The sequence below is a fragment of the Scyliorhinus canicula genome, chromosome 2, assembly GCF_902713615.1.
Source record: "Scyliorhinus canicula chromosome 2, sScyCan1.1, whole genome shotgun sequence".
Taxonomy (NCBI): Eukaryota; Metazoa; Chordata; class Chondrichthyes; order Carcharhiniformes; family Scyliorhinidae; genus Scyliorhinus; species Scyliorhinus canicula.
Window position 1 is genome coordinate 187443596 of NC_052147.1, and position 16279 is coordinate 187459874.

A 16279-nucleotide genomic window follows, 5' to 3' on the forward strand; every position below is an offset into this window, starting at 1 on the left:
TCTGCACACTATCTTCCTCAAAAGGCTACAGTGGCAGAATCTTAGAAATTGTTTTTTAAGGCAGAAGTAGATAGGTTCTTCAAGCAGGTGAAAGGTTATCAGGGTGGTGGAAATGTGAAGTTGAAGTTACAATCAAATCAGCCGTGATCTTATTTAATGGTGGAGCAGGCTTGAGGGGTTGAGTGGCCTACTCCTGCTCCTAATTTTTATTTTCATATGTATCTCCAATGAGAGAATATCCAACCATCGCCAATTGATATTCAATAATGTTGCCATTACCGAAACCTCCACCATCAAGCTTCTGTGGGTGAACGCTGACCGGAAACTTAACAGGACCAGTCATGTAAATGTTATGGCTACAGGAGCAGGTCAGAGGCTGCTTCTGTACCGAGTAACTCACTGCCTCACTCCAAGAAACCTGTCCACCATCTACAAGGCACAAGTCAGGAGTGTGGTGGACTACTTTCCACTTTCCTGTATGAGTACAGCTATAACAACACACAAGGAACTTGACACCATCCAAGAGAAATCAGACAGCTTGGTTAGCACCTCATCCAGCTGGTTAAAAATTCAATTACTTCACTCTTGGCTCACTGTGGCAGCAGGGTACCATATAGAAAATACATTACATAAATTCATTAAGGCTCTTTCTAAAGCACCTTCCAAACCTGTGACCTCTACCACATGGAAGGTTAAGGGCAGCAGACACATGGGAACACCACACTTGCAAGCTCCCATCCAAGCCACACACCATCCTAATCTTGAGCTATATTGTCATTGCTTCACTTTCAATGGGTCAAAAACCTGAAAGGTTCTCCCAAACAGCACTGCGGGTGACCGCCACCAGATGGACTACAGTCCAAGAAGATTATTCACCACCACCTCAAGGACAAATATGGGTGGGCAACAAATGCTGGCCTTAATAATAATGCTCACTTCCCGTGAATGAATTAAAACTAAAGATCTTACAACCAATATTGTTTGTACCTCTATGTCCCCAGTTTTCTTCTGAATATCATGCTACCTCCCAACCTTCCCAATTAATATTTGGCTCATATTATCTCTTCATTATCTCATTGCTACTTCTGAGGCCTTGCTGTGTGTAAATTGCTGCATTTCCATTATTGCAACATGGCTATCATTCAAATGTGCCTCATTAGCTGGAAAGATGATGTGTGGAAGTTGTGGAAGATTAAGACAAACAATAGTTTTGGTTGGGGAACTTTTGGTTTTATTGAATGAGGTCTTCCATGATACAATAATGCAACTCGCATAAAGTTTCAAAGAGATGATTGCAACAACTTTCAGACACCGTCACGTATTGTAGAAGTTTTCTCATCTTCTCTTCAGGTGTTTTGCAGGTCATGATTTCAGAATACATTTCATTCGTGAGGCCATATCCCATCATTTGATCTGCAAGCTCGTCAACATTTTTCACTCTCTGAACAAGTTTTGCCCAGTTTTGTTGAACAAAGGATTTCTTGTCTGTTGTTGCCGAAGATTGAAACAAAAGAAACAAACATAGGAATTAATATATCTAAATTTCAGAATAGATTTTAAAAGAAACTCAGCCTAAAATTTGATTTGACAAAGCATGATTCTAACATAACAAAATTTCAGAAGGGTCATTGTTAGCCATGAGTAATTGTTGACGGGTGTTTTAGTGACTGGAAGGCTGCTTCCAGTAGGGTTCCTCAGGGCTTAGTAGATCCCCTACTCTTAGGGCAGATCACGAAGTTGGCAGACGACACAAAAATTGGCCATATTGTGGCTAGCGAGAACGGTAGCTGTAGGAGGATAGCCATAGACTGCAAGAGGATATCAATGGACTGGTCAGGTGGGCAAAAAAGTTGCAAATAGAATTCAACCCACAGAAGTGTGGTGATGCATGGGGAAATGAGAGACCTTGAAGTGATTGTACACAGATCCCTGAATCCATAGATCAGCCCATCGAGTCTGCACGACCATCTGAAAAAGCTCTCTACCTGGCACCGGCACAGTTCCTGACTCTGTGAGGCAGCAGTGCTAATAATTGTGCCACCTGAAGGTAGCAGGACAGGTCAATAAGGTGGTTAAGAAGATATATATGAAATCCTTTCCTTTATTAGGTGAGGTATAGAATCTAAGTCCAAGGTGTTTATTCTGAAACTTGATAAATAATCAGTCAGGCCACAACTTGAGTGCTATGTACAGTTCTGGTCACCTCATCACAGGAAGGATGTAATTGCATTAGAGAATCTGCAGAGGAGATTTACAAGGGTGTTGTCCGGACTGGAAAATTGCAACTTTGAGAAAAGATTGGATAGGCTGGAATTAAAAGTCCAACTCTCAGGAATCACGTTCTCCCTCCAAATTGAGTGCCCCGCCAGCAGCTAATTAGAATGGTCTGCTTTACAATTGTATATAAGGTCAGTAGACACTGCTTTTGCATTTCTTGAGTCCTGTCACTGGGATATATTGGGTATATAAGTAGAACAAGCTGCATCAAGGCTGGGCATGGGAGGCACAACCAGAGGGGAAGGGTGAGACGGAGGCAGGACTAAGGGTGGAAAGAAGAGGAGAAGGGTGCGAGATATGTATGAACAATGGTGGGGTCAAAGGTGATGGGGAAAGGGCGGCACGATGGCGTAGTGGGCAGCACTGCTGCCTCACGACTCCGAGGACCCGGTTCGATCACTGTCCGTGTGGAGTCTGCGCATTCTCCCTGTGCCTGCGTGGGTCTCACCCCCACAACTCAAAGATGTGCGGGGTAGGTGGATTGGCCACATTAAATTACCCCTGAAATGGAAAAGAAATGAATTGGGTACTTTAAATTTATAAAACAAAAGTGACGGGGAAGCTCATTTAGTTAAAGGAGGGATGGGAATTAAGAGGTAGTGATTATAAAGGAGGATAGGAGGAACTCATGTATCTAAGAAGCACCATCCTCGTCTTTAGTGATCAATGACACAGTTGGAGAAACAAGCTTGAATAAGAAGCAATATGGGAGTGGTCTCAAGGTGGATGGGAGGAGTTCTGTTCCTGACAGAGGTAGGACAGATAACAGATGGTGAGCTGTTCTGGACAGAGGTTTGTGAGAAATGAAGGAGGACCAAACAAGCAAAGGCCACAACTGCTGGACAGAAGCTACATGCATGCTGCAAGCTTCAATATTCCCATTGCTGTCATGTCTTTCAAAGCACAATGCTTGCAGTTATGACATAATACAAGGCTAGGGTAATTACAGTGTCTAGGATATTGGAGCTGAGTTGACAATAGCCTGACTGACAGTTATAGCACATGTGTGTATTCACAAGAATCAAGACCCTCATTGTGAATGCGCAGTCCTTTATGAGGGGGCGCTCAGCCATCTGAAGACCTCCAAGATATTCCTGAGGAGGGGAAAGATCCATTTGAGTGGAGTAATCAAGGATATATAGAGAGAGTTGAATGAAAAACAATGCCACAGGCACCTTGGCTTTGCCTCGGAATGTGGTAGCTCATTTTTGCCATCTTCTCCGTGAGTAATTCATGCCAATTCAGCCAGATTACCTCCATCAGGGACCTTCTCAGAGTATCACAATTGGCGCCATAAAAATGCATTGAGACAGCAGAGCACTTTTCAGTAAAACTCACCATTGCATCCAGATCTGCATGGATGATGCAAGCCACACTGCCAGAGATGTAGAATTCACTAGGACCTTAGGTGTCCTTGGAAGGGAGAGTAGCCTTGGCAACATGTGGCTGCTGAAATCTCTCCCCATTTAAGAAATATTCCATATTTCACTTTTTTCCACATTATATTGCATCTGCCATGTCTTTCTCACTCACTTAATCTGTCTAAATCTTCCTGAAACCTTTTTGCATCCTCACATCTCAGATTCCCACCAAGCTTTGTGTCATCAGCAAAGCTGGAAATATTACATTTGGTCCCCACAGTGAATAGCCCCAGCACTGATCCTTGCAGTACCCCACTAGTCACAGTCTGCCAACCTGAGGATATTTATTTATCCATACTCTGTTTTCTGTCCATTAACCAAGTTTCAATCCATGCCAGTATATTTCCCACAATCCCATGAGTTCTAATTTTGCTTGCTAACCTCCATATACACCTCATCCACTAGTTCCCCCTTATCTACCCAGCTCGTAACATCCTTAAAATATCCTCATGTTTTTGTCAAACATCGTTTTCCTTTCACAAATCCATGTTTAGTCTGTCCAATTCCACCATTATTTTCTAAATGCCCAGGTATTAAATCCTTTACAACATCCTAGCCGATGTGGCTCAGCTGACTGGTTCGTGATGCAGAACAGGGCCAACAGCATGGATTCAATTCCTGTACCGGCTGCGGTTATTCATGAAGGCTCGCCTTCTCAACTTTGCCCCTCGCCTGAGGTGTGGTGACCCTCAGGTAAATCACCAGCAGTCAGCTCTCCCCCTCAAAGGGGAAAGCAGCCTATGGTCATCTGGGACTATGGCGACTTTACTTACAATAGATTCTATTATTTTTGATGTCAGGCTAACAGGTCTGCAGTTCTCTGTTTTCTCACTCTCTTCTTTTGGCCAGCACGGTAGCACAAGTGGCTAGCACTGTGGCTTCACAGCGCCAGGGTCCCAGGTTCGATTCCCCGCTGGGTCACTTCTGTGCGGAGTCTGCATGTTCTCCCCGTGTCTGCGTGGGTTTCCTCCGGGTGCTCCGGTTTCCTCCCACAGTCCAAAGATATGCAGGTTAGGTGGACTGGCCATGATAAATTGCCCTTAGTGTCCAAAAAGGTTAGGAGATGGGGATAGGGTGGAAGTGAGGGCTTAAGTGGGTCGGTGCAGACTTGATGGGCCGAACAGCCTCCTTCTGCACTGTATGTTCTATGTTCTCTGTTCTTAAATAGTGGGGTTACATTTGCGACCTTCCAAGCTCCAGGCACCTTTCCAGAATATGTAGAATTATCTCTATAGTGGCATTTTCAATACTCTGGGATGTAGATGTTCAGGTCCAATTGATTTATCAATTTTCAGTCCCATTAATATCTCGAGCACTACTTTTTTCCTAATACTAATTTCTTTCAGATCCTCAAGCTCACTAGTCCGCGGCTCCCTAATAGTGCAGTGATTTTTTTTGTATTTTACTCTGTGACGACAGACATAAAGGCCGGGATTCTCCGGTCCCCGACGCCGAAATCACATTCGGCGATCGGCTGCAGAATCCCCATTGGCGCCGGAATCGGGGGCGGCGCCACTTTTACGATGCTCCTCCCCCTCCAAAATGCGAGTACGCCGCACGCCATATGGACGCCCTTAGGACGTCACCTGAGGCCCTCCCTAGATGCTCCTTCCCCGATGGGCCGAATTCCTGGCGGGGTGGGTTACTTTTTATTTTCGGGTACCCAGCATAGCGGCTGCGGACTGAGTCCAGCGCTGCCACAGATGGGGGGGGGGGGGGAGTCGATCCACGGACAGGGGGGGTTTTGGCAGGGGTACAATGGGGGGGGGGTTTAGGGGTGGCGCGCCTGGCCAAAGGGGAGCACTATTTGGCAGGCCGGGTCCTCGCACGGCCGGCGCCATGTTGCATGGCACGGCTACTGCAGGCCGCCGCCGCCGTGCACATGCGCGACCACAGACCCGGCAATTCTCTGGCCATATCCGCAGCTAGAGCCCAGGGCTTTACGCTGCGTGCCTGCTAGCCCCCACCACATGGAGGATCGGTGGATGTTTTGCGCCGTTTTTTCGGGCGTAAAACGCCACTGTTCCCACACCGGCATCAGCACTTAGTCTCAAAATCGGAGAACCTAGCCCAAAATATTAGTTTAGTTTATCTTGCATTTCCTTATTCCACAATATATACTTTTCAGTCTCTGCCTGTAATGAGCTCACATTTGTCTTTATTAAACTTTTAATTTTTACCGATAGAAGCTTTTACAGTTCATTTTATGTTCCTCGCTAGTTTCATATTCTATTTTCTATTTCTTTGTCAATGTCTTGGTTCTTCTTTGCTGAATTTTAAAATACTCCCAAACCTCAGGATTGCTACATTTCTGGCACTCTTTAAGCCTTTTCCTTTGATCAGTAACTTCTCGGGCCGAATTCTCCGCTCCCGTGATAAATCGGGAAGGCCGTCGTGAACTCGGCCGAGTTTCACGACGGCCTCAGAGGCCGCTCCTCTCACCTTATTCACCCCCACCCGGGGGGCTAGGAGCAGCGCTCCATAACTCTCGGCCACCGGGACTTGACGCTTGCGTCATGGTGGTGCGCCGAGAATGATGCGACGGTGGCGCCTAAGTGACATCAGCCGCGCAGGTTGGGCGGCTCCAACCCGCGCATGCGCGGTTGCCATCTTCCCCTCCGCTGCCCCGAAAGACGTGGTGGATTGATCTTGCGGGGCAGTGGAGGGGAAAGAGTGCGTCACTTTGAGACGCCGGCCCAACGATTGGTGGGCACCGATCGCGGGCCAGTCCCCTCCCGAGCACGGCCGTGGTGCTCACTCCCCTCTCCCCCACAAGCCTCAAACCAGCATTTGGTTCCCATGTTCATGACGGCAGCGACCAGGTGTGGTTGCTGCCGTCGTGAACTGGTCGGGAACGGCAGGCCGCTCGGCCCATCCGGACCGGAGAATCGCCGGTCGCCGTGAAAAAAGGCGAGCAGCGATTCTTCCGAGCGGGGGTGGGAGAATCGCGGGGGGGCGCCAAGGGGGCGTGTCGTGAGTCGCCCAGCCCTCCTGCGATTCTCCCACCCGGCGTGGGGAGCGGAGAATTCCGCCCCTCTTGTTTGCCACGGTTGGATCACTTTTTCTGCTGTAAATTTGTTGCAAACCATATATTATTTCTTTAAATGCTAGACACTTCCTGTCTACCATCATGCCTTTTAATGTAGTTCTCCAAATTACCTCAGCCAACTTGTCCCTCATATCTTTGTACTTTCCTTTGTTTCGATTAAAGACCCTATATATCATATATCGCTTTAAAACTTCAAGTAAAATGCTGCAATGCTCTGGTCACTCTTCCCTAAAGGCTCTTCAACAACAAGATTATTAATTAGCCCCGTCTCATTGCACAGCACTTGATCTAAAATAGCCTGTTCTCTGGATAAAAGCAAATTACTGCGGATGCTGGAATCTGAAACGAAAGAGAAGATGCTGAAAAATCTCAGCAGGTCTGGCAGCATCTGTGGGGAGAGAAAAGAGCTAACATTTCAAGTCCGATGGCCCGCTTTGACAAAGATCTCTTTAGCTCTTTTCTCTCCTTACAGATGCTGCCAGACCTGCTGAGATTTTCCAGCATTTTCTCTTTCGTGGCCTGTTCTCTGGTTGGTTCCTCAACATATTGTTCTAGAAATCCATTGAATATACATTCCAAGAATTCATCATCCTCAACATTAGTGTGAATTAGTTTTACCAAGTCTATATGTAGATTGAAGTATCCCATGATTACCATATTATCCTTGGTGTATGCAGCTCTAATTTTCTGAGTTTCTCCACGCATTAGTGCTGCTGATGTTTCTAGTTTATATATATATGACCTGGTTTGAGAAACCCATTGCAAATTTGTCAAAATTTTTATTGATACCAAACGAAGAGGGGAAATGGATTCAGGGGAGTGTGTTCAGAGATTACAGAATGTACAATGGACAAAATGCATAAACAGGCCGAACAATAAAAAAAGAAATTTAAATTCAGATGAGTGTTGTAACACTTTGAAGGAAAAATGGATGATAAGCATTCCATGAGTAATGCTGAGATTGCAAAGGATGGATTTAAATGAGATCTTGGAGTTTCAGCAGACTCAACACTAACCAATGCAGTGCAGAAATAACATCATCTTAACTGCAGATTGCACGTTCGAAGAAGTTGTGATCAATCCATATACTGATCAGACCATACCTTGAGGATAATGCTGAGTTAATGTCGCCGAGACCGAGGGAAACCCTCAGGTACTGGAGGCAGTGCAAAGAGGAATCCTGAGGCTGATCCTTCCAGTCATAGGTCTGAGCCATGAGCAAAGAATCAAGCAACTTGAGCTTTTCAGTCTGGCAAAGACTGGTTTGCATAGATGGTCTGATAAAGACATACAAGATAGTTGAAGGAAATCCAGCATCGACTCCAAGGCATCAGTGCAGTCTTCGGATGCTTAAGGAACAGAGTGTTCGTAGACCAAGACCTCAAAGCCAGCACCAAGCTCATGGTCTGCAGAAGAGCCATGGTCCTCACCCTCCTGTATGAATCAGAAACATGGACAATGTACAGCAGACACCTCAAATCCCTGGAGAGATATCACCAGCGTTGCCTCTGCAAAGTCCTGCAAATTCACTGGCAGGATGGGCGTACCAACGTGTGCGTCCTCTCTCAGGCAAATATTCCGAGTATCAAGGCACTGGTCATGCTCACCCAGATGCAATGGGCGGGCCATACTGCCCCCATGCTCAACACAAGATTCCCGAAACAAGTGCTCTATTCCGAGTTCTGCAGTGCCAAGCAATCACTCGGAGGGCAGTGGAAACACTACAAGGACACTCTGAAGGCCTCCCTAACCAAATGCAACATCCCCATCAACACGTGGGAATCACTTGCCTTAGAATGCAAAAACTGAAGAAAAAGCATCCACGAGGGTGCCAATTCACATTCAAGCGTCGTAAGGTGGAGTCCATCAAGCACCACCTGCCAAACCTGTGGCAGAGTCTGCGGATCCAGGGTTGGACTATTCTGCCACTGCAGTACGCACCTCCCCTGAGTGAAAACTGAGGGACTGCCCAAGAAGTTGAAGGAATCCCCGGAGTGAAAACTGAGGGACTGCCCAAGAAGAAGTTGAAGGAATATGTAAAAAGCAAATTGAGTATATAACTTTACATTAAATTGGAAGTGTAGAACAAGGAAACATAAGTTTACACGAGTAAAAGGTAAGTTTAAGACTGCTATTCACGTCAACGGTTCAATGTCTGGAATAAACTGGTAGATGAAGTAGTGGCAACAAGAATCCTGGAAACATTTAAGAAATAACAAGATGCTGTAAATGAAGCCTTTAGAGTCTTTATGAGTGGATGAATTTAGATGTACATGAATGATCTTCCTCATCTACAATTATCTTGTGATCTTACAAATAAAAACATATATTGGAAAAATGAAATACCTGTCACTTTGTCCATCAAGCCTTTGATGTCTTTTTTCTTCAATGGAGCTGTAAACAAAATATCATTTTAAGAATTGTGATTCCTCAGTGAATTTGAAACATTGGGCATGCTTGTCGCATTTTCCATCCGTGTCCTTCTGCAATGGGGCCGTCGAATTCCGCCCCGACAAAATGTTTCATATTTTCAACAATCAATTCAAACATTGTAGTTAGACAATGGACAACCTCTTGTCATTTCAGACCATTATTTCATATTAATCCTCAACCTATTTTAGATCTTGGTTCTCATGCAGAGGGCAAATTTGGAAGGTGTGTCAATTCTGAGTTATAAATAAGGCTGGGGTCAAAAATTTAGAAGCTCCACTCTGAGGTAGAGCAAGGCAGAACTTGCACCCATTGATTGTGACCTAAACACTATTCCAATCTGCAACAGCTAATGATGACGAAAAGCATAATATACATTGGCCGGAATTCTCCAGTCTTTGCAATTCACATTTCCCACTAGCAGCACACCCCCGCCACGCCACGTGGGGTGGTTGCAATGGAAAATCCTATTAACAAGCAGTGGGAAGATAGAATCCTGTCTCCAGCGAACAGTGTACCACCAAAAACAAGTGGCTGGAGGATCAGAGAATCCTGCTCATTAACTCATAGCCAAAGAGTCAGACTTACTGGGTGGGATTTTCTGTCCCCACATCCCCCCTTCAGTGTGTTCTTTGGCTGGGGAGGAGGTTCATCATTGGCTGCTGGCGGGATCTTTTAGTCCTGCTGATGTCTGTAGCATTTTGGGTAGCTCGCCCGTCCTGCCGCCGGGGAACCCGCCATGGGGTGGGGGTCACCTTGGGCAGGACCCGAAGATCCCACCAGCGGAAAGGGGTGGAAAATCCCACTTGCCATTCCAATCTCAAGAATGAGATCATTTGTCTATGGAGGAAGAGTCTACCTTACTAGCAATGCTACTAGAATGCCTTTCCCCATAGAGCCAGCTGAACTGTGAAGCAGCCACTTATGGCATGTTTCAGGCCACGTCTGATGTACGAACAGCAAAACAAATATTGCTCAAAATCCTCTGGTCTGCCACTGTAGAAACAGCAATCAACCTCTCTTAAATACATTTTTTTTGAATACAATATTTGGGGTTATACACTGAGCAGAACAGGTGGCATTTCTGTGGTAGCCCAGCATTGCAACAAAAATAACATCATTTTGCTAGCACCACCTGTCAGTTCTATGACTTATTACAACCAAAAAACAATCCAACTCTTGCTGGTGTGTCATTGTATCATGCCCACTTGTACCTTCATCTGCATTTAAACCTGTGGTAGTCACCACTGTTGAATTGTGTATACTGCATACGAGGGTATTACGGTAAGGCCCCTGTACTACAGGTACGGGGTTGATCCCTGCCTGCTGGCTCCGCCCAGTAGGCGGAGTATAAATGTGGGCTCTCCGTGCTCCAGCCATTTCGGCAGCAGCTGCAGGAGGCTACACATCTCTGCGTAATAAAGCCTCGATACTCTCTACTCTCGTCTCGTCGTAATTGATAGTGCATCAAAACCCTGATGATGAACCAGATGGTGGCTACTGGCTGACAACACCTATCCTTTGTCAACATGGCTCTTGAGTTTAGTGTGCAATACTTGGGCGGCATGCATATAACCAGGGTGGTGATGATGCACAAAATGTGTTCGCATCAACCACTGGAGTGCTCAAACACATCTTGCACTACCTGAAATGAAAAAATGAAATGAAAATTGCTTATTGTCACAAGTAGGCTTCAATGAAGTTACTGTGAAAAGCCCCTAGTCACCACATTCCGCCGCCTGTTCGGGGAGGCTGGTACGGAAATTGAACCGTGCATCTGGCCTACCTTGGTCTTCTTTAAAAGCCAGTGATTTAGCCCAGTGTGCTAAACCAGCCCCTTTTCAGTGGCAAAGAGATAATAATAAATAAAGAACATAGATTTACTTTCTTTAATAATAAATAAAGAAACAGAAGCGAAGTGAGGGGAAATAGATTACACAGCAAGTTGTAATCTGGTGTGAACACTGCTGGAATGAATGGTGGAAGCAGGTCAAATAATAATTTTCAAAAAGGAATTCAATAAATACTTCAGAATTCAAAAAGAAAATGGCTGGATTGTAGGCCAAAATCTTCTGTCCTCGTTTGAAGCAGGGATTTTCCATGTGCCGCTGAAAGTTAATGGCGTTTTGGCTGGAACACCAAATTTTCTGTCCTCGCTCGCAACGGGCCCCACCGTAGACGAGATCGGAGAATCCCACCCACAGAGAGAGAAAAAGGGTGGGTCTAATTGGCTCGTCCTTTCAAAGGCTGGCACCTCACATTCTATAATTCCAGGGAAGGAACACAACCAGCTTCAAGTTAGTTTGCTTTGAGGCGGTTAATGTTCAGACCTGAACATTCACGGTTCAGAGAGTGTGGGGAAATTTAAAAGAGAAATTATTTAAAAATTGAGGTCGGTGTTGATGGATTCGTTTCCGGACCAGGGAGATATGGACTATATTTATTTTTCTGGTTTTGTACTTTATATATGTTCCCATTTAAATATTTTATCTAATTATTGACAAAAGCTGACTAATTTATTGTGATGCATTTATTGTGATGCATATCCCATTACACTTGAATATCAAAATACATATAGTTACCCAAAGGCACTTTATTCCTGGCTGACGAGCCACGAGGTGTTGAGTTGGAATTTACGGGCATGGAGATGTTAGCAGTGTTGCATCCTTGGATGTTGGGACTAAAAACTGTGGAGCCTCCATCAACCGTGATATTGGACACTATGCTATGTCCTTTGGCACCTGAATGAGCAGTTTGGGGAAGATCAATTACAGAATTATCCAATGTTGTAGACAAATAGATTTTGACCAGATTGCTTAACGTCCATGAATACTTATATTACTTTTTAAAACTATTGTACCATCCAAAGTATGACATGTATATGTGTTGCTACAACTCATTTCATGTACCAACACTAGAACACAGATTCTGAGTTAAGCAAAATAATTGGGCTGGGGAATGTGAACTGTTGGTCAGAATGTTGGGGTGGGCATGATCTCAGAGGGAATCGTGTCCATGCAACTTTACGCTTTCTCCGCTTCAGAACCCACCTAGGAGGGGAGAGCGTAACATTATAATCATAGAATAGAATTATAGGATCGCTTCAGTGTAGAAGGAGGCCATTTGGCCCATCGAATCTGCGCCGTTCCTCTGAAAGAGCACCCCACCCAACCTATCCCTCAAACCCAGTAACTCCACCTTGCTCCTTAGTGTCCAAAAGGTTGCATTTCCCACTGACTCTCAGATGACAGGCATCAAGCGCTCGCCATACTGAATATTCAAGGCATTGGATTGGATTCTCCGCATCCCGACGGCAAAATCGCAGCCAGCACTGGGCCGGAGAATCCAGTTTGCTGCCAAAATTGGGCCCGGCGCCGGTTCGGCGATTCTCCAGGCACCGAAAAGTGGCATCAACAGGGGGTACGCCACGCCGCCAGGGGCCATTGCCAGAGGCATGCTCCGACATCCTCCGCCCCCAACCGAGTCCAGTTACCAACGGCGTGGAACTAACCTGGTATTGCCGGTCAGGGTACTCGCGTGCGGATTTAATCCGCGGCTGCCCTGGTCAGGGGTGGGACGATCGGAGGCTTGGGGGGGGGGGGGCCTTATTTGCGGTCGGGGAATGATTGTGCGGGGTTTGAGGGTCGGGAACGCAGCTGATCGGAGGGTCTCTTTTTCGGGTCCAGCTCCCCGGTCCGAATCCGCCATGGAGCACGGCGTGGCCGCTGGAGGCCCCCACCCTGCGCATGCGCGTCCTCTGACCCGGAAGTGCGGGAGCCTTATCTGCAGCAAAAGCTGCAAGATTTACTCTGGGTCCCTCCTAGCCCCCGACAAGACTATGAATTTGTGTCCCTTTCTTCCAGTGTTTTCAGGAGTAAAACTCCACCGTTTTGATTCCGGCGTGGGGACATAGTCTCAATAATGGAGAATCCAATCCATTGTTTGTCACTTGTGACGCTATCCAGGGGTTCTAAGCCTTCCAATCAATTAGTAGGATATCCTGTATAGTTTGTCGGTACTTGATTGTGTCAAACGTAACCGACTGTATTTTGTGAATCATGAGCAGGGAATGAGCCAGTGCCTGGGCACTGCCAGGGCACTACCCTGCCCAGAGGACATGCACCGGGAGGCCTCCAAACAGCTGGGATATCCCCACCAGTGCCGTTCCATCTGGTCCCCGTTTGTGGAGACTGGTACTGAACAGCGCTCGCCTGATGTCTCTTCGGCAATGGAGTTAGATGGCTTCACAGCTCCAGGGTCCCAGGTTCGATTCCCAGCTTAGGTCACTGTCTGTGCGGAGTATTCACTTTCTCCCCGTGTTTGCGTGGGTTTTCTCCGGGTGCTCCGGTTTCTTCCCACAGTCCAATTGTGCAGGTTAGGTGGATTGGCCATGATAAATTGCCCTTAGTGTCCTAAAAGGTGAGGCGGTGTTACTGGATTATGGGGAGAGGGTGGCCTTAAGTAGGGTGCGTGTTCCAAGGGCAAGTGCTGACTCGATGTGTCAAATGGCCTCCTTCTGCACTTTAAATTGTATGCTAGCTGCCTCACTCTAATATGCAGATTTGCCAGAAAGTAATCCCATCCACAATGGGCAGGATTCACATTGCAACGCCTTGCGAGACTGCGTTAGACCTTGTGTGGCATGGCAAACCGGGTAATATCCTGGAAGTGGGATCTCCCGGCATCTACTGGCCGCGTTATTCCGCGAGACGCTGCTTTTCGGGTACAACGCGACCGGTAGATCCCGCCCTATATTTAATGTAGCTTTTGTTTCAATAAAGTCACAAATTTAAAAAAATACCTGAATCCATCTTTGGTACTTGAATCTCTTACCACTGTAGAATTAGCTGCAGCTTTAATTAAAAAAAAGATCATTTTTAACTAACGTGGCAATGTTCTGTAAGCAAAGTCCAAATATTTTAATCTTTCATCTGGCAAAAAACTTTGAACACACCATGTGACTACCTTTATTCTTAAACCATAAAGTGCTTAGAGCTCTGATAATATGTCAACCTTTGTACTGCTTGGTGCCTCCGAGTAGGAATGTCTGTTTCTTTAGATAGATCCTTGGACCATTTCAGCGTAGTTAGGTCAGTGGCCTATTTAAATGGGCGGCCTGGTAGCACAGTGGTTAGCATTGCTACACAGTGCCAGAGTCCCAGGTTTCCGTTTCCTCCCACAAGTCCCCAAAAGACGTGCTGTTAGGTAATTTGGACATTCTGAATTCTCCCTCTGTGTACCCAACAGGTGCCGGAATGTGGCAACTAGGGGCTTTTCACAGTAACTTCATTGCAGTGTTAATGTAAGTCTAATTGTGACAATAAAGATTATTATTATTATGTACAATGAGCTGACCTCGTCTGTGTAACAGTATGGACCCAATGGCCGGGATTCTCCGACCCGGCGCCGGGTTGGCGAATTACGGGGGTCGCGAGAATCGCGCCCCGCTGCCCCGCGTCTGCTTCCACATTCTCTGGTGCCAATTCGCAGGCGCCCGCGAGATTCCCGCCCCCCCTCCCCCCCGGCAATTCTCCGGGCCTCGAGGGCCTAGTGGCCGACGAGATTGGCCGAGCCCCGCCGGCGTGGGTTACTCAGGTCCTACACAGCGGGTGCAGTGTTTCAGAGTAATTCAGAGACCCAGAGTAATGCTCTGGTGACCCGGGTTCTAACCCCACCATGGCAGATGTTGAAATTTGAATTCAATAAAAATCTGGAATTAAAAGCTTAATGATGACCCTGAATGTGAAGGAAGAATTCCAGGTTAACGGAGAAACCTGCAAAACCTGTTTTTCCTTTCCTGCCTTTAAGATCATCAATAACGGGGGCGGCACGATGGCACAGTGGTTAGTGCTGCCTCGCGGCACTGAGGTCCCAGGTTCGATCCCGACCCCAGATTACTATCCGTGTGGAGTTTGCACACTCTCCCTGTGTTTGCTTGGGTCTCACCCCCACAACCCAAAAAAAAAATGTGCAGGTTAGGTGGATTGACAACGCTAAATTGCTCCTTAATTGGAAAACAAATTGGGTACACTAAATTTAGTTTTCAAAAAATGATCATCAATAACATGCCATTGGTGAATTGGCAAGTAAAGGTTTTCAAAACTGATTTTAAAGTTCTAAATATGTATTGGAATCATTGATAAAGACTTTCACTGCAAATTCCCAAATGCAAGCAAGAAGCATCAACGTAAACAGTGCAGCCGGTTCTGCTCATTGTTAACCCAACAGAGGGCAAATCTAGCCCAGGTTCTTTTCTATGTTTTTCCTTCATCCGCCGTTCACGGGTTTGCTACTTTCATAAAGTTCTTACCTTGAACTATATTTTTAAACCTTTTCACGATTCCTTTCTTTGAAATATGTCGTTCCACTTTCACCTGCCTCAACCCGCAAATGAAATGGTCCCTTGAATTCAAGCACTTCCTGTTTTTTTCCTAAACTTTATGGCATTCATAAAAATGAAGGGGTGTGCCTCACATGATTATCAATCACAGTGATACCATTATATTGACTGCTGCATGGAGGCTAAGGTACAAGTGCTGCACAACTATTTTGCAAAAGCAAAAACACAAACAAATATGAAAAATCTGAATCAAATGTTTTAAAAATTGAAAATATGTAGCAAGTCATAAACAAACAAACATAAATCGACTTCAACTAGGCATTCCTTAGTAGGAAGCTAATACTCTAAACTTTTACAAACTTTTTTACCTGGGACCCACTTTAGCCAACCAGCTGACCTTGGGGATCCATGTCAGCTGACCTTTGCAAGCCACGTCGGCCAATGGTCATGAAGCGCAGCACGTTCCCTTACCTTTAATGCAAAGGGGGAGCCTGCAGGTTCACAGGAGGAGAGGACAATGCACATATCAGGTGCAGGCTTCAGCCAGTTCCTTTGTGCCATCTTCACCTTTGTGAGAATGGAAAATCCAACCTCGCACATGAATTTGTTCTGAAAGGCAATAGCAACAAAATGCTTGTTTTACTCAGCACTGGATACTCCTGGGAAATGCTACTCCAGAATGCAGACAGCGGATGGACTTTTGGCGTATTTTTAATTGCTGTCACAGGTCAGGTGCAGCAGCATAGTCTTTTCACTTGGAGT

General features: G+C 46.0%; 1 protein-coding gene across 2 annotated transcripts; it reads right to left on the reverse strand.

Annotated features, from left to right (window-relative positions):
- Window positions 1-1208: 1208 nt before the first annotated feature.
- On the reverse strand, window positions 1209-16077 carry LOC119961831 (apoptosis-associated speck-like protein containing a CARD). Of its 2 annotated transcripts, none has more exons than XM_038789211.1 (5): window positions 15989-16077; window positions 13979-14030; window positions 11760-11918; window positions 9094-9141; window positions 1209-1485 (listed from the first exon to the last, which is right to left on the reverse strand). In XM_038789211.1, exons 2-5 carry the CDS (start codon window positions 13986-13988, stop codon window positions 1232-1234), a joined length of 471 nt encoding a protein of 156 aa, XP_038645139.1. In that variant the 5' UTR covers window positions 13989-14030; window positions 15989-16077; the 3' UTR covers window positions 1209-1231. The 2 variants fall into 2 exon arrangements, with proteins under 2 accessions (XP_038645139.1, XP_038645138.1); XM_038789210.1 differs by lacking the exon at window positions 15989-16077 and adding an exon at window positions 15488-15599.
- Between the last annotated feature and the right edge of the window lie 202 nt (window positions 16078-16279).

What these genes read in the sequence shown, in the direction of transcription:
- LOC119961831 (XM_038789211.1), bottom strand. An exon ending in CAGGAATAAAGTGCCTTTGG is followed by an intron (nt 9,142 to 11,759) that starts GTAACTATATGT and finishes TTTTGTTTACAG; the next exon opens with CTCCATTGAAGAAAAAAGAC. An exon ending in CTTGATGGACAAAGTGACAG is followed by an intron (nt 1,486 to 9,093) that starts GTATTTCATTTT and finishes CGGCAACAACAG; the next exon opens with ACAAGAAATCCTTTGTTCAA.